This window comes from Saccopteryx leptura, chromosome 2 (assembly GCF_036850995.1).
Source record: "Saccopteryx leptura isolate mSacLep1 chromosome 2, mSacLep1_pri_phased_curated, whole genome shotgun sequence".
In the NCBI taxonomy this organism is placed as follows: Eukaryota; Metazoa; Chordata; class Mammalia; order Chiroptera; family Emballonuridae; genus Saccopteryx; species Saccopteryx leptura.
This window is the reverse complement of record NC_089504.1, coordinates 28,124,950-28,140,352: the sequence shown is the minus strand read 5'-3', so window position 1 is coordinate 28,140,352 and position 15,403 is coordinate 28,124,950. Positions and strand designations below refer to the sequence as shown.

Sequence of the window (15,403 nt, the reverse complement as noted above, 5' to 3'; positions counted from 1 at the left end):
CAGTCCGATGCTTTATCCCAGTGGTAGTCAACCTGGTCCCTACCGCCCACTAGTGGGTGTTCCATCTTTCATGGTGGGCGGTGGGGAGTAACCCAAGTATAAATAAAAAGATAGATTTAACTATAGTAACTTGGGTTATAAAGATTTATTCTGCCAAACTTAGCGAAAATCCGAAATAAAGTACTTGATAAGTAATTATTATTATATGCTTTAACTTGCTGTAACTCTGCTTTATAAATTTTATAAAGTAAAGTTACTTCCCTACTTTATAAATCACCATTACTGTGGAACCGGTGGGTGGTTAGAAAATTTTACTAATAACAGATACAAAAGTGGGCAGTAGGTATATAAAGGTTGAGTACCCCTGCTCTATCCACTGCGCCACTGCCTGGTCAGGCCTTAAGAGAAATGCTTTTAGGTTTTCCCCATTGAGTATAATGTTATCTGGGTTTGTCATATATGGCCTTTATTATGTTGAGGTGTTTTCCTTCTGTTCCCACTTTGCTGAGAATTTTTATCATAAATAGTGCTGGTTTTTGTCAAATGCTTTGTTCGCATCTATTGATATGATCATGATTTTTATCCTAAATTTTGTTTATGTGATATATCACGTTAATTGATTTGCGGATATTATACCAACTTTGCATCTCCAGAATAAATCCCACTTGATTGTGGTGTGTGACCTTTTTAATGTATTGCTGGATTCATTTGCTAATATTTTGCTGAGGATTTTTACATCTATGTTTATCAGGGATAGAGGCTTATTATATTTTCTTTCTTTGTAGAGACTTGATTTGGTTTTGGAATTAGAGTAATGCTGGCCCTGGCCTTGTAAATAAGCTTGGAATTCTTCCCTCTTCTTGAACTTGTAGGAAGGGAGAAGGATAGGTGTTTTGTTTGTTTTTTTTTTAATGTTTGCTAAAATTCATTTGTGAAGCCATTTGGTACAAGACTTTTGTTTGCTGGGAGTTTTTTTGATCACTGCTTTGATTTCATTAGTTGTAGTCTGTTCAGATTTTCTGTTTCTTCTTGATTCAGTTTTAGAAGATTTTATGTAACTAGAAATTTGTTTCTTTCAGATTATACAATTTGTTGGCATATTGTTGTTCATAATATCTTCTTGTACTCCTTTGTATTTCTTTGGTGTCAGTTGTTACTTCTCTTTAATTTCTGATTTTATTTATTTGGTTCCTCTTTCTTTTTTCTTGATGAGTTTGGTTAAAATTTTTCGATCTTGCTTATCTTTCCAAAGAACCAGCTCTTGATTTCATAGATATTTTGTGTTGGTTTTTTAGACTTTAGTTTGTTTTTTCTTCTCTGATTTTTATTATTTTCTTCCTTCTACTCACTTTGAGGTTTTTCTAGTTCCTTTTTTTTAATTAATTTTACTGGGGTGACATCAATAAATCAGGGCACATATGTTTAAAGAAAACGTCCAGGTTATCTTGTCAATCAATTATGTTGTATACCCATCACCCAAAGTCAGATTTTCCTCCGTCACCTTCTATCTAGTTTACTTTGTGCCCCTCCCCCTCCCCTCCCCCCCCCCCCCAACCACCACACTCTTGTCCATGTCTCTTAGTCTCGTTTTTATATCCCACCTATGTATGGAATAATGCAGTTCTTGTTTTTTTCTGATTTACTTATTTCACTCCGTATAATGTTATCAAAATCCCACCATTTTGTTGTAAATGATCCGATGTCATCATTTCTTACGGCTGAGTAGTATTCCATAGTGTATATGTGCCACATCTTCTTTATCCAGTCTTCTATTGAAGGGCTTTTTGGTTGTTTCCATGTCTTGGCCACTGTGAACAATGCTGCAATGAACATGGGGCTGCATGTGTCTTTACGTATCAATGTTTCTGAGTTTTTGGGGTATATAACCAGTAGAGGGATTGCTGGGTCATAAGGGAGTTCTATTTTCAGTTTTTTGAGGAACCACCATACTTTCTTCCATAATGGTTGTACTACTTTACATTCCCACCAACAGTGAATGAGGGTACCTTTTTCTCCACAGCCTCTTCAACATTTGCTATTACCTGTCTTGTTAATAATAGCTAATCTAACAGATGTGAGGTGGAATCTCATTGCAGTTTTGATTTGCATTTCTCTAATAACTAATGAAGATGAGCATCTTTTCATATATCTGTTGGCCACTTGTATTTCTTCCTGGGAGGAGTGTCTGTTCATGTCCTCTTCCCATTTTTTTATTGGATTGTTTGTTTGGTTGTTGTTGAGTTTTATGAGTTCTTTGTATATTTTGGATATTAGGCCCTTATCTGAGCTGTTGTTTGAAAATATCATTTCCCATTTAGTTGGCTGTCTGTTTATTTTGTTATCAGTTTCTCTTGCTGAGCAAAAACTTCTTAGTCTGATGTAGTCCCATTCATTTATTTTTGCCTTCACTTCCCTTGCCTTTGGAGTCAAATTCATAAAATGCTCTTTAAAACCAAGGTCCATGAGTTTAGGACCTATGTCTTCTTCTATGTACTTTATTGTTTCAGGTCTTATATTTAGGTCTTTGATCCATTTTGAATTAATTTTAGTACAAGGGGACAAACTGTAGTCGAGTTTCATTCTTTTGCATGTAGCTTTCCAGTTTTCCCAGCACCATTTGTTGAAGAGGCTTTCTTTTCTCCACTGTGTGTTGTTGGCTCCTTTATCAAAAATTATTTGACCTTATATATGTGGTTTTATTTCTGGACTTTCTATTCTGTTCCATTGGTCTGAGTGTCTACTTTTCTGCCAATACCATGCTGTTTTGATTGTCATGGCCCTATAATATAGTTTGAAGTCAGGTATTGTAATGCCCCCAGCTTCGTTCTTTTTCTTTAGGATTGCTTTGGCTATTCGGAGTTTTTATAGTTCCATATAAATCTGATGATTTTTTGTTCCATTTCTTTAAAAAATTGGAATTTTGATGGGAATTGCATTAAATTTGCATAATAATTTGGGTAATATGGCCATTTTGATTATATTTATTCTTCCTATCCAAGAACAAGGAATATTCTTCCATTTCATTGTATCTTTTTCGATTTCCCTTAGCAATGCTTTGTAGTTTTCATTATATAGATCCTTTACATTCTTTGTTATGTTTATTCCTAGGTATTTTATTTATTTATTTTTTGCAATCATGAAGAGGATTATTTTTTTGAGTTTGTTCTCAAATGTTTCATTGTTGGCATATAGAAAGGCTATGGACTTTTGTATATTAATTTTGTATCCTGCGACCTTACTGTATTGGCTTATTGTTTCTAGTAGTCTTTTTGTAGATTCTTTGGGGTTTTCAATGTGTAGGATCATATAATCTGCAAAAAGTGATACCTTTACTTTTTCTTTTCCAATATGGATGCCTTTTATTTCTTTGTCTTGTCTGATTGCTCTGGCTAGAACCTCTAGCACCACATTAAATAAGAGTGGAGAGAGTGGACAACCCTGTCTTGTTCCTGATTTAAGGGGGAAAGCCTTCAGTTTTGTGCCATTTAATATGATGTTAGCTGATGGTTTATCATATATGGCCTTTATCATGTTGAGATATTTTCCTTCTATACCCATTTTGTTGAGAGTCTTAACCATAAAATTGTGTTGTATTTTATCGAAAGCCTTTTCTGCATCTATTGATAAGATCATGTGGTTTTTGTTCTTTGTGTTGTTGATATGGTGTATTACGTTAACCGTTTTACGTATGTTGAACCATCCTTGAGATTCTGGGATGAATCCCACTTGATCATGATGTATTATTTTTTTAATATGTTGTTGTATTCGATTTGCTAGTATTTTGTTTAGTATTTTAGCATCTGTATTCATTAGAGATATTGGTCTGTAGTTTTATTTTTTTGTGTTGTCCTTGCCTGGTTTCGGTATGAGGGTTACGTTGGCCTCATAAAATGTGTTTGGAAGTATTGCTTCTTCTTCAATTTTTTGGAAGACTTTTGAGTAGAATAGGAACCAAGTCTACTTTGAATGTTTGATAGAATTCACTAGTATAACCGTCTGGGCCTGGACTTTTATTTTTGGGGAGGTTTTTAATAGTTTTTTCTATTTCTTTTTTACTAATTGGTCTGTTTAGGCTTTCTGCTTCTTCTTGACTCAGTCTAGGAAGGTTGTATTGTTCTAGGAATTTATCCATTTCTTCTATATTGTTGAATTTAGTGGCATATAGTTTTTCATAGTATTCTACAATAATTCTTTGTATATCTATGATATCTGTGGTGATTTCTCCTCTTTCATTTTGGATTTTGTTTATATGAGTTCTTTCTCTTTTTTCCTTGATAAGTCTTGCCAAGGGTTTGTCAATTTTGTTGATCTTTTCAAAGAACCAGCTCCTTGTTTTATTAATTTTTTCTATAGTTTTTCTGTTCTCTGTTTCATTTATTTCTGCTCTGATTTTTATTATCTCCTTGCTTCGGCTGGTTTTGGGTTGTCTTTGTTCTTCTTTTCCTTGTTCCTTAAGGTGTAAAGTTAAGTGGTTCACTTGGGCTCTCTCTTGTTTGTTCATATAGGCTGTAGTGATATGAACTTCCCTCTTATCACTGCTTTTGCTGCGTCCCATAGATTCTGATATGTTGTATTGTCATTTTCATTTGTCTCTGTATTTCTTTTGATCTCTGTGTTTATTTCTTCTTTGACCCATTCATTTTTTAAAAGTATGTTGTTTAGTTTCCACATTTTTGTGGAGTTTTTTTCCTCTTTTTTCAGTCGAATTATAGTTTCAAGGCTTTATGATCAGAAAATGTGCTTGGTACAACTTCAGTTTTTCTGAATTTGCTGATATTATTTTTGTGGCCCAACATATGGTCAATTCTTGAGAATGATCCATGTACACTGAGAAAAATGTATACTCTGTCACTTTGGGATGAAATGTCCTGTAGATGTCTATCATATTCAGGTGCTCTAGGTTTTGTTTAAGGCCAATATATCTTTATTGATTCTCTGTTTGGATGACCGATCTAGAGCCGTCAGCGGTGTATTGTGGTCTCCAAGTATGATTGTATTTTTTGTCAGTTTTTGTTTTAAGGTCAATAAGTAGCTGTCTTATATATTTTGGTGCTCCTTGGTTTGGTACATATATATTAAGAATTGTTATGTCTTCTTGATTCAGTGTCCCCTTAATCATTATGAAATGACCATTTTTGTCTCTGAGTGCTTTTGCTGTCTTGTAGTCAGCATTATCAGATATGAGTATTGCTACTCCTACTTTTTTTTGGATATTATTTGCTTGGAGTATTGTTTTCCAGCCTTTCACTTTGAATTTGTTTTTATCCTTGTTGCTTAGATGAGTTTCTTGTAGGCAGCATACAGTTGGATTTTTTTTTTCATTTTTCCAAAGCTGGAAACGGGGAGGTAGTCAGACAGACTCCTGCATGCGCCTGACCGGGATCCACCTGGCATGCCCACCAGGGGGCGATACTCTGCCCCTCTGGGGCATTGCTCTGTTGCATCTAGAGCCATTCTAGTGCCTGAGGCAGAGGTCACAGAGCCATCCTCAACGCCTGGGCCATCTTTGCTCCAATGGAGCCTCGGCTGCGGGAGGAGAAGAGAGAGACAGAGTGGAAGGGGGGGGTAGAGAAGCAGATGGGCGCTTCTCCTGTGTGCCCTGGCCGGGAATCGAACCTGGGACTCCTGCACGCCAGGCCGATGCTCTACCGCTGAGCCAACTGGCCAGGGCCTGGATTTTCTTTTTTAATCCATTCTGCTACTCTGTGCCTTTTTATTGGTGAATTTAACCCGTTTACATTTAGTGTAATTATTGACACTTGTGGGTTTCCTACTGCCATTTTATACATTGCTTTCTGTTAGTTTTGTGTCTTGTTTGATTCTTCTCTTTTGTTTTTCTATCCTTTGTTTTTGTTTGGTTGTATTCCATACTTCTTTCCTCTGTTGCTATCTTTTTTAAGTCATGTGCTTCTGTATTGGTTTTTTCATGGGTGGTTACCATTAAGTAATGAAAAGGGTTTCTACCCTGTTCATTGTAGTACACTGTCTTGTGAGTACCTCTGCATTCCATTGTCCTTTGCTACTGTTAATCTCCGTCCTCTCCCCCCCCCCCTTTTTTTTTGTTGTCACAGTTTAAATTTGGTTTTATTGTGTTCTTGGTGGAGCTTTTACTTGTGGTTTTGTTTTGTTCTTTGTATCTGGTTGGAAAACCCCCTTTAGTAATTCCTGGAGTGAGAGTTTTCTGATGATAAATTCCCTTATCTTTTCTGTATCTGTGAATGTTTTTATTTCTACTTCGTATTTGAAGGATAGCTTTGATAGGTATAGTATTCTTGGCTGAAAGTTCCTCTCTTTCAGGACTTTAAATATTGGGGTCCACTCTCTTCTAGCTTGTAGAGTTTCTGCTGAGAAATCCAATGATAATCTAATAGGCCTTCCTTTATATGTTGTATTCTTCTTTTTCCTGGCTGCCTTGAGAAGTTTTTCTTTGTTGTTGGTTTGTTCCAATTTTATTATGATGTGCCTTGAAGTAGGTTTGTTGGGGTTAAGAAAACTCGGTGTTCTGTTTGCTTCTTGAATTTGAGGCTTTAGTTCTTTCCACAGGCTTGGGAAGTTCTCATCTATTATTTGTTTGAATATGTTCTCCATTCCATTTTCTCTCTTTTCTCCCTCTGATATACCTATTATTCTTATGTTAGTGTTTTTGATGGAGTCAGACAATTCCTGTAGGGCTTTTTCATTTTTTAAAATTTTTGAGTCTCTTTCTTCTTCTCTCTGTTGTGTGTCAAGTTGCTTGTCTTCTATTTCACTAATCCTACCTTCTATCCGGCCTGTTCTATTAGCTAAGCTTGTTACCTCGTTTTTCAGCTCATGAATTGAGTTTTTCATCTCTGTTTGATTTGTTTTTATAGTTTCAATTTCCGTGGTAATATCTGGTCTACCAGAAAGTTCTGTCCATTTTTGGAATAAAACACAAATTTTTCTTACCGTCAATAAACTTTATTGAATAATATAATTGCCATTATTATTAATGATTTCTTGCCAGTGTGAGGGAAATTTGTATTTTCCATTTTTGAAAAATGTTTTATCTTTTGATGCAAAAAATGAACCAGTGCTTGTTTGATATCTTCTTTATTTTTGAATTTTTTGCCCTTCAAAAAATTTTGTAAGGACAAAAACAAGTGAGGTTTTTATCCTTACAAAATAGTCAGAGAATGCTAAGTCTGGGGAATATGGTGGATGCGACAGAATTTCCCAGCCTAGTTCTGCAATTTTTTGACGAGTTCCCAAAGCAGCATATGGCCTGGCATTATCATGATGCAGTATGATGTTCTTTCTATTTAACATCGCTGGCCTCTTTTCTTGGACTGGTGTCTTTAAATTATCCAGTTGCTGACAATACTTCTCCGAATTGAGCTTTTCGTTCGGTTTTAAAAGCTCATAATGTATTGGTCCTCGAATGTCCCACCATATACACAACATTCTCTTATTCAGAGTCAAATTTGGTTTAGAGGTGGAAGGGCTAGGTTTTCCGGGTTCACAATATGCCCTTTTCCTTACGATATTTTCGTAGGTAACCCACTTTTCATCTCCAGTTATCATCCGGTTCAAGAAGGGTTCGAATTTGTTCCTAGCAAGCAGAGATGTGCATATGATGACTCGATCATCCAAATTCTTCTGACTTAATTCATGTGGCACCCATCTTGAATATTTCCACACCAATCCTATCTTCCGAATATGGTCCGAAATGGTTTGCTGAGCTGAATTAAGCCTTTCTGCGATCTCTGATGTTGTCAGAAAAGAATCTTCCTCCAACATGCTCTTAACAACATCGTCATCGATCAAAGATGGTCGCCCAGAATGTGGCTTATCAGAAAGGTTGAAATCACCTGTTTTGAATTTTTTGAACCATCTTCTGCATGTCCTATCGGAAACTGTACCTTCACCAAACACTTTCAATAAATTTCTACATGCTTCTCTTGCAGTTTTTCTTGTTGAAATTTGTATACAATACAGTGGCGTAAATGAAATTTATCAGTAGCCATGGGTACACTATCGCTTCACACATAAGACTAACGTGAATCAACTTTGTTTTAGTTAATTTGCTATGTCAGTATGTATACATTAAGTGATAAAAATAGGCACATAGGCGCCAAATAAACATGTGCTTACGTGTCCAAACTTGTTTTGATAGAAACGGACAGAACTTTCCGGTAGACCTGATATATTCTTTGTATTCGTTGAGTTGTTTTCTGAGTTCCCTAAATTGCCTTTCTGTGTTTTCTTGTATATCTCTGAGTATTTTTAGGATTTCTATTTTAAATTCTCTGTCATTTAGCTCCAAGGTTTCCAATATATTAAATTTTTTCTCCATAGATTTTTCCTCATCTATCTGTGCTACGTCTCTGTCTTTTGTATCCATGATATTCAATTTCCTTTTCCTTAATGGCATCTGAGGGTGGTTTTGTTGATAGTACTTCGCGCTCAGTGTGGGACTTCTGGAGGCTCCAAGGATAGATTTTTCTGTCTCTGGTTGAAGATATTGTTGGAATTTTGGGGAGATTTATCGGTATCACTCCTTATGGCGCCATTTCTCTTCTAGTTCGTTTACGTGTAAGAATTAATAGTTTGAGATTTTTCTTATCTTGAGGTAGGTTAGTATTGCTATGAATTTCCCTCTTAAGACAGCTTTCACTGTGCCTCATAGATTTGGGGTTGTTGTGTTTTCATTTTCATTTATCTCACGGCATCTTTTGATGTCTACTTTGAACTCATTGTTAATCCATTTATTGTTTAGTAACATGTTATTTAGCCTCCATGTCTTTGTGTGTTTTCAGGTTTTTTTTTCTTGTAATTGATTTCTAGTTTTATATTATGCTAAGATTGTAGAAGATTCTTGACACAAATTCATTCTTCTTCAATTTGAGACTTGTTTTGTGTCCTAACTTGTGGTCTATCCTGGAAAATGTTCTTCTATGTGCACTTGAAAAGAATGTATATTCTGCTGCTTTGGAGTGAAATGCTCTGAAAATACCAATTAAAATCATCTGGTCTAGTGTGTCATTTAAGGCTGATGTTTCTTTGTTGATTTTCTGTCTGGAAGATCTATCCATAGATGTCAATGGGGTGTTAAAGTCTCTACTCTGACTGTATTACTGTCCATCTTTCCCTTTATGTCCATCAAGATTTTCTTTGTGTATTTAGGTGTTGCTACATTGGGCACATAAATATTGACATGGGTTATAGCCTCTTGTTGGATTGATTTCTTTACCATTATGTAATATCCTTCTTTGTCTTTTGTAACAGCCTTTGTTTTAAAGCCTATTTTATTTAAGTATTGCTACTCAACCTTTTTTATTTCCATTTACGAGGAATATTTTTTTTCATCCCTTTACTTTCAGTTTGTGTATTTTATTCTGAGGTGCATCTCTGGTAGACAAGCTGTTTATTTGCCTTGTTTTCTTATCCATTCAGCTACTATATATCTTTTGATTGGAACATTTAATCCATTTTCATTTGAAGAGATTATTAATAGGTGCATAGTTATTGCCATTTTATTCTTTATAATTATGTTCCCATGTTCAAGGGTCAACATCCTTACATTTAGCCCATTTATTTACTTTCTTACTGCTCTATTGAGGTACAATTGAAAAAATTGTATGAATTTAAAGTGTACGATGTGAAGATTTGATAGACATATACATTGTGAAGTGATTGCCACAATCAAGGTAATTAGCATATCCATCACCTTACATAGTTACCTTTTTGTGTGTATGTGGTGAGTACAAGATCTACTCTTAGAAAATTTCAAGTATATAATACTGTTGTTAACTATAGTCACTAGGCTGTACATTAGATCCTCAGAACTTACTTTTCTTACAACTGAAAGTTTTAGCATTCTCTCTGACTGTTTTTATTTATACATATTAATTTTTCAGAACCACTTAAGTGTAAATTGGAGGCATTTTGCCCAGTTAATTCTAATTATGTTAAATTTAAGAACCACTGTACAGTTACCAAAACCAGGAAGTTAATAGTGACACAATACTATTATCTAAGCCACAATTCATATTTATGTTGCATCGGTTGTCCAAAAAGTTCCTTTTAAAATATTTTTTTCCACTCTACAGTTTAATACACACATCGCATTTAGATGTCCCTTCAATGTCATTTAATCTGAAACATCAGCCTTTTTTGTGTATGTTTCTTGACTTTGGCATTATTAAAGTATAGACTGAGTATGTCTTTTTCTTTATGAGTATAGCTCTTGATTTAGTTGTATCTGATTAGAATAGTTCAAGTTACACATATTTGGTAGAAATACCACAGAAGTAATAATATATTCTTAGTGTATTATATCAGGAGTCATCTGATGTTGTTTGTTTACAGTGATAACTGCAAGGCTTCTTCACACTAAAGTTATTATTTCCCTCTAATTAATATGCAATTTCTTAGGAGACATTTTGTAATGATGTAAATATCTGCTTCTCATCAACTTTTTCCTTTTGGTTTACTTTATTTTATTTCTAGCCTGTTGTGTGGAAAGCTTAGTTTATTTCAGCTTTCATCTTTTTAAAGTACTTAAGATTATAAATTTTTCTTTCTTTTTTTTGACATAGAGAACAAGTCAGAGAGACAGATAGGGACAGACAGGAAGGGAGAGATGAGAAACATCAATTCTGTTGTGGCTACTTAGTTGTTCATTGATTGTTTTCTCCTATGTGCCTTGACCCGCAGACTACAGCAGAGTGAGTGACCCCTTGCTCAAGGCAGTGACCCTGCGCTCAAGCTGGTGAGCCCGTGCTCAAGCCAGATGAGCTCATGCTCAAGCTGGAGACCTTAGGGTTTCGAACCTGGGTCCTCTGTGTCCCAGTCTGATACTCTATCCACTGCACCATTGCCTGGTCAGACAAGATTGTAAATTTTTCTTAATATATATTTTTGACATATGATGAGGGAGTACTTATAGTAAGGTGGGAATGAAAGGAAACAGTAGGTGGCTAGACTCTATAATAATCTGCTACTAGGAAACTGGCCATAAGAGCCTGGACAGAGTATTTTAAAGTTGCTCCGTATCACCCATCTTAAAGTTAAAGTGTTTTTAGTCTTAATTTAAAGAACAAAAGATATGGCCCTGGCTGGTTGGCTCAGTGATAGAGCGCCATCCCGGCGTGCGGAGGTCCCGGGTTTGATTCCTAGCCCAGGCACTCTTCCCCTTCTTCTATCTCTCTCTTCCCCTCCTGCAACAAGTCTCCATTGGAGCAAAGTTGGCCTGGACACTGAGGATGGCTCCATGGCCTCTGCCTCAGGTGCTAGAATGGTTCCGATTGCAGCAGAGCAACGCCCCAGAGGGGCCAAGTATCGCCCCCTGGTGGGCATGCCGGGTGGATCCGGTCGGGTGCATGCGGGAGTCTTTTCGCCTCCCCCTACCACTTCGGAAAAATATAAAAAAAAGAACAAAAAATATGTTTTATGATGATGTGATTGTCACACCTATAAGTAATGACAAATTCTTGAAAACAATGAAATTAAGAAGTTGGTATTTTTAGTTCCACCAGTACCTTGTGACTTGTTTAATATACAATGACCTCAGATCACATTTTTACTTGACCATTTCAGGATCAGTGGCAGTGGCATGGAAGAATCCTGTTTCAAGTTGGTTCACTGCGATGCTCCACTGTTTTGGTGGAGGAATTTTATCCTGTGTGCTGCTTGCAGAACCCCCATTGAAGTTTCTTGCAAATAACACAAATATATTACTGGCATCTTCAATCTGGTAAGCTGCCATTATGTTAAACTATTAGACATTTAAAAATTGTTTTGTAAATTATTAGTAAGTGGAAGTTTTTAACAAATATTTTATGGTCTTGAAAAGTTGATGCACGTGTAAAGGAAGGAACTCTAATAATCCCAAAGGTACAAAGTGTGTCTCACCTTTCTTCTCCCTTATCCTCTCCCAGAGGCAGTCATTGTTACCATTGTCTTCATGTATCTTTAGTGGGAGCTTTTCAGATATGAAGAGCATCAATTATTTGGCCCCAAACAGTTTATCTTATGAACCTAACCCATGTACACAGATATACAACAGCATAAAAATCAAGAATGCAACCAACTACATCAAAGTCCAAGTGATCATGATTCATATGTAGTTATTGTTCTTGTCATACTCTGTTGATTTTTTCAGAGCCTTAAGAGATTTAACATTTGGTTGTTTTGAATTTAATTTTGAAGTGAAGAAAAGTGTTAGTAAAAATTGCTTTCAATTCTTGAAAATCAAATTCAGTTATCCTTCAGAGGATTAATCCATCAAATTAAAAAATAATGGTATAATACCAATCAGAGTGCTTTGTTATATATCTAAAGCAAACAACTATACTTTTGACTAAATCCCATATCAATGAAATATATAGCATGTCAGGAACACTTAAAAGTCTATTTTTACTTTGATAAATTTTAAATGACTATGTAATCAGCATTAAAAGGAAATATTATAAATAGTGGTAATGGGAAAAGGTAATAGTAGGAACCTGTGCAGTGGAAACTAGTAGGAGTAGAATAATAAATTTGATAACTATGGTAACATTTATTGAGTTGTTAACATATGTCAGCTAAATTCTTTATTTTGTTTTTTATATTTAGTCACAAGAGTCCTGCAAGATAGCTATATTCCATTTGATAAGTGAGAAAATTGAGGCATAGAGAAATTTTACTGAAATTTTTATATTTAGTAAGCGATTAAGTAGTATCAAAACCAGGAAGTTTGACTTCAGAGCCCTGACACTTAGCAGGCACTAAGATTTGTTTAACCATTAGTTAATTTAATTATTAATCTAACCATATACTGAAAGTAAAGTCTTCCATTGCTATGTGTTTTAAAAGACTTTCTCAAGGACTTTTATTTTCATAGAAATATTTTAAAAAGATATTACTACAGCATTTTGGAGGGGTTTTTTTGTTTTTTTGTTTTACAGAGACAGAGCGAGAGTCAGAGAGAGGGATAGATAGGGATAAACAGACAAACACAGAGAGATGAGAAGCATCAATCATTAGTTTTTTGTTGTGACTCCTTAGTTATTCATTGATTGCTTTCTCATATGTGCCTTGACCGGGGGGCTACAGCTGACTGAGTAACCCCTTGCTCAAGCCAGTGACCTTGGGTCTTAGCTGGTGAGCTTTGCTCAAACCAGATGAGCCCGCGCTCAAGCTGGCGATCTTGGAGTCTCAAACCTGGGTCCTCCGCATCCCAGTCCGACGCTCTGTCCACTGCGCCACCGCCTGGTCAGGCTCATTTTAGAGAATTTTTTTTTTTTTTTTATAGGGACAGAGAGAGAGAGAGAGTCAGAGAGGGATAGATAGGGACAGACAGACTGGAATGGAGAGAGATGAGAAGCATCAATTATCAGTTTTTCGTTGTGTATTGCAACACCTTAGTTGTTCATTGATTGCTTTCTCATATGTGCCTTGACCGGGGGCCTTCAGCAGACCGAGTAACCCCTTGCTGGAGCCAGCGACCTTGGGTCCAAGCTGGTGAGCTTTTTGCTCAAGCCAGATGAGCCCGCGCTCAAGCTGGTGACCTTGGGGTCTCGAACCTGGGTCCTTCCGCATCCCAGTCCGACGCTCTATCCACTGTGCCACCACCTGGTCAGGCCATTTTAGAGAATTTTAAAATGTGTTTTAGATATTGAAACTATATAAAACTAGAATATCCAGAATCTGACACTTTCTATCACTTCCACTTGTACTCCTGTAAGCTAACCACCATTGTTTCTTGCATGGACATTTTATCCCCTGAGTCTGTTCCTCACATAGCAGACAAAGTGACTTTTAACAGTTCTATAATACTTCATCTGAATATTGTACTGTGCATTCTCCAGCCCAAGTCAAGTCTCCTTTCACCATCGTTTATCCCCCTTTACCTTCTCCTCTCCACCTTCCCCCTTTCCGTCTGGTAATCACCATATTGTTGTCTTTCTATGTGGTTTCCTTCCCTCCTTCCTTCCTTCCTCCCTCCCTCCCTCCTTCCCTCCCTCCTTCCCTCCCTCTCTCCCTCCCCTCTTTTCCTTCCCTCCCTCCCTCCCTCTCTCCCTTCCCTCCCTCCCTCCCTCCCTCCTTCCTTCCCTCCCTCCCTTCTTTCCATTCCTTCTTTCTTTCCTTTTACTTGATTCTCTCACCTTTCTCACCCAGACCCCCTCCCCTCTGACAGCTGTCAGTCTATTCTCTGTACCTATGAGTCTGCTTCTATTTTGTTTGTTAGTTTATTTTGTTCATCAGATTCCACATATAAGTGACAACATATGGTATTTGTTTTCTCTGACTGGCTTATTTCATTTAGCATAATGCTCTCCAGGTCCGTCCATGCTATCATAAGAGGTAAGATTTCCTTTTTTTTAAGTGAGGAGTATATACCATTGTGTAAACGTACCACAGCTTTATTTTACCTACTCATCTACTGATGGGCACTTGGGCTGCTTCCCATCCTCGGCTATTGTAAATAATACTGCAGTGCTTCTGCACAGCTAAAGACAATAAGAACAGAATAAAAAGACAAACTACACAGTGGGAGAATATATTTGACAATACGTCTGATGAGGGGTTAATAACCAAAATTTATAAAGAACTTGTAAAACTCAATACCAGGAAGACAAACAATACAATAAAAAAATGGGTGAAAGAAATGAATAGACACTTCCCCAAAGAGGACATACAGATAGCCAATAGGCATATGAAAAAATGCTCAACATCACTAATCATTAGAGAAATGCAAATTAAAATCACAATGAGATATCACCTCACACCAGTCAGAATGGCGCTCATCAACAAAACAACACAGAATAAATGTGGCGAGGATGTGGAGAAAAGGGAACCCTCCTGCACTGCTGGTGGGAATGCAGACTGGTGCAGCCACTGTGGGAAACAGTATGGAGACTCCTCAAGAAATTAAAAATCAAGCTGCCTTTTGACCCAGCTATCCCACTGTTAGGAATATACCCCAAGAACACCATAGCACTATTTCAAAAGAAGAAATGCACCCCCATGTTTATGGCAGCATTGTTCACAATAGCGAATATCTGGAAACAGCCCAAGTGTTCGTCAGAGGACGAGTGGATTAAAAAGCTTTGGTACATATATACTATGGAATACTACTCAGCCATAAGAAATGATGACATTGTATCTTTTACAATAACATGGATGGACCTTGATAACATTATACTGAGCAAAATAAGTAAATCAGAAAAAACTAAGAACTATATGATTCCATACATAGGTGGGACATAAAAATGAGACTCAGAGACATGGACAAGAGTGTGGGGGTTATGGGGTGGGGGGAGGAGAGGGAGGGGGTTGGGGGAGGGGAGGGGCACAAAGAAAACCAGTTAGAAGGTGATGAAAGACAATTGGACTTTGGGTGATGGGAATGCAGCATAATCAAATGTGAAAATAACCTAGAGATGTTTTCTCTGAA

General features: G+C 36.7%; 1 protein-coding gene across 2 annotated transcripts in view; it reads left to right on the top strand.

Moving 5' to 3' along the window:
- The window catches only part of TMEM38B (transmembrane protein 38B), a 58,671-nt gene that overhangs the window by 15,360 nt on the left and 27,908 nt on the right, over positions 1–15,403 (top strand). For both annotated transcript variants that reach the window (XM_066367517.1, XM_066367518.1), the window contains exon 2: positions 11,560–11,716. In XM_066367517.1, coding sequence (XP_066223614.1) covers positions 11,560–11,716 — 157 coding nt within the window. The remainder of the gene's footprint in view (positions 1–11,559; positions 11,717–15,403) is intronic.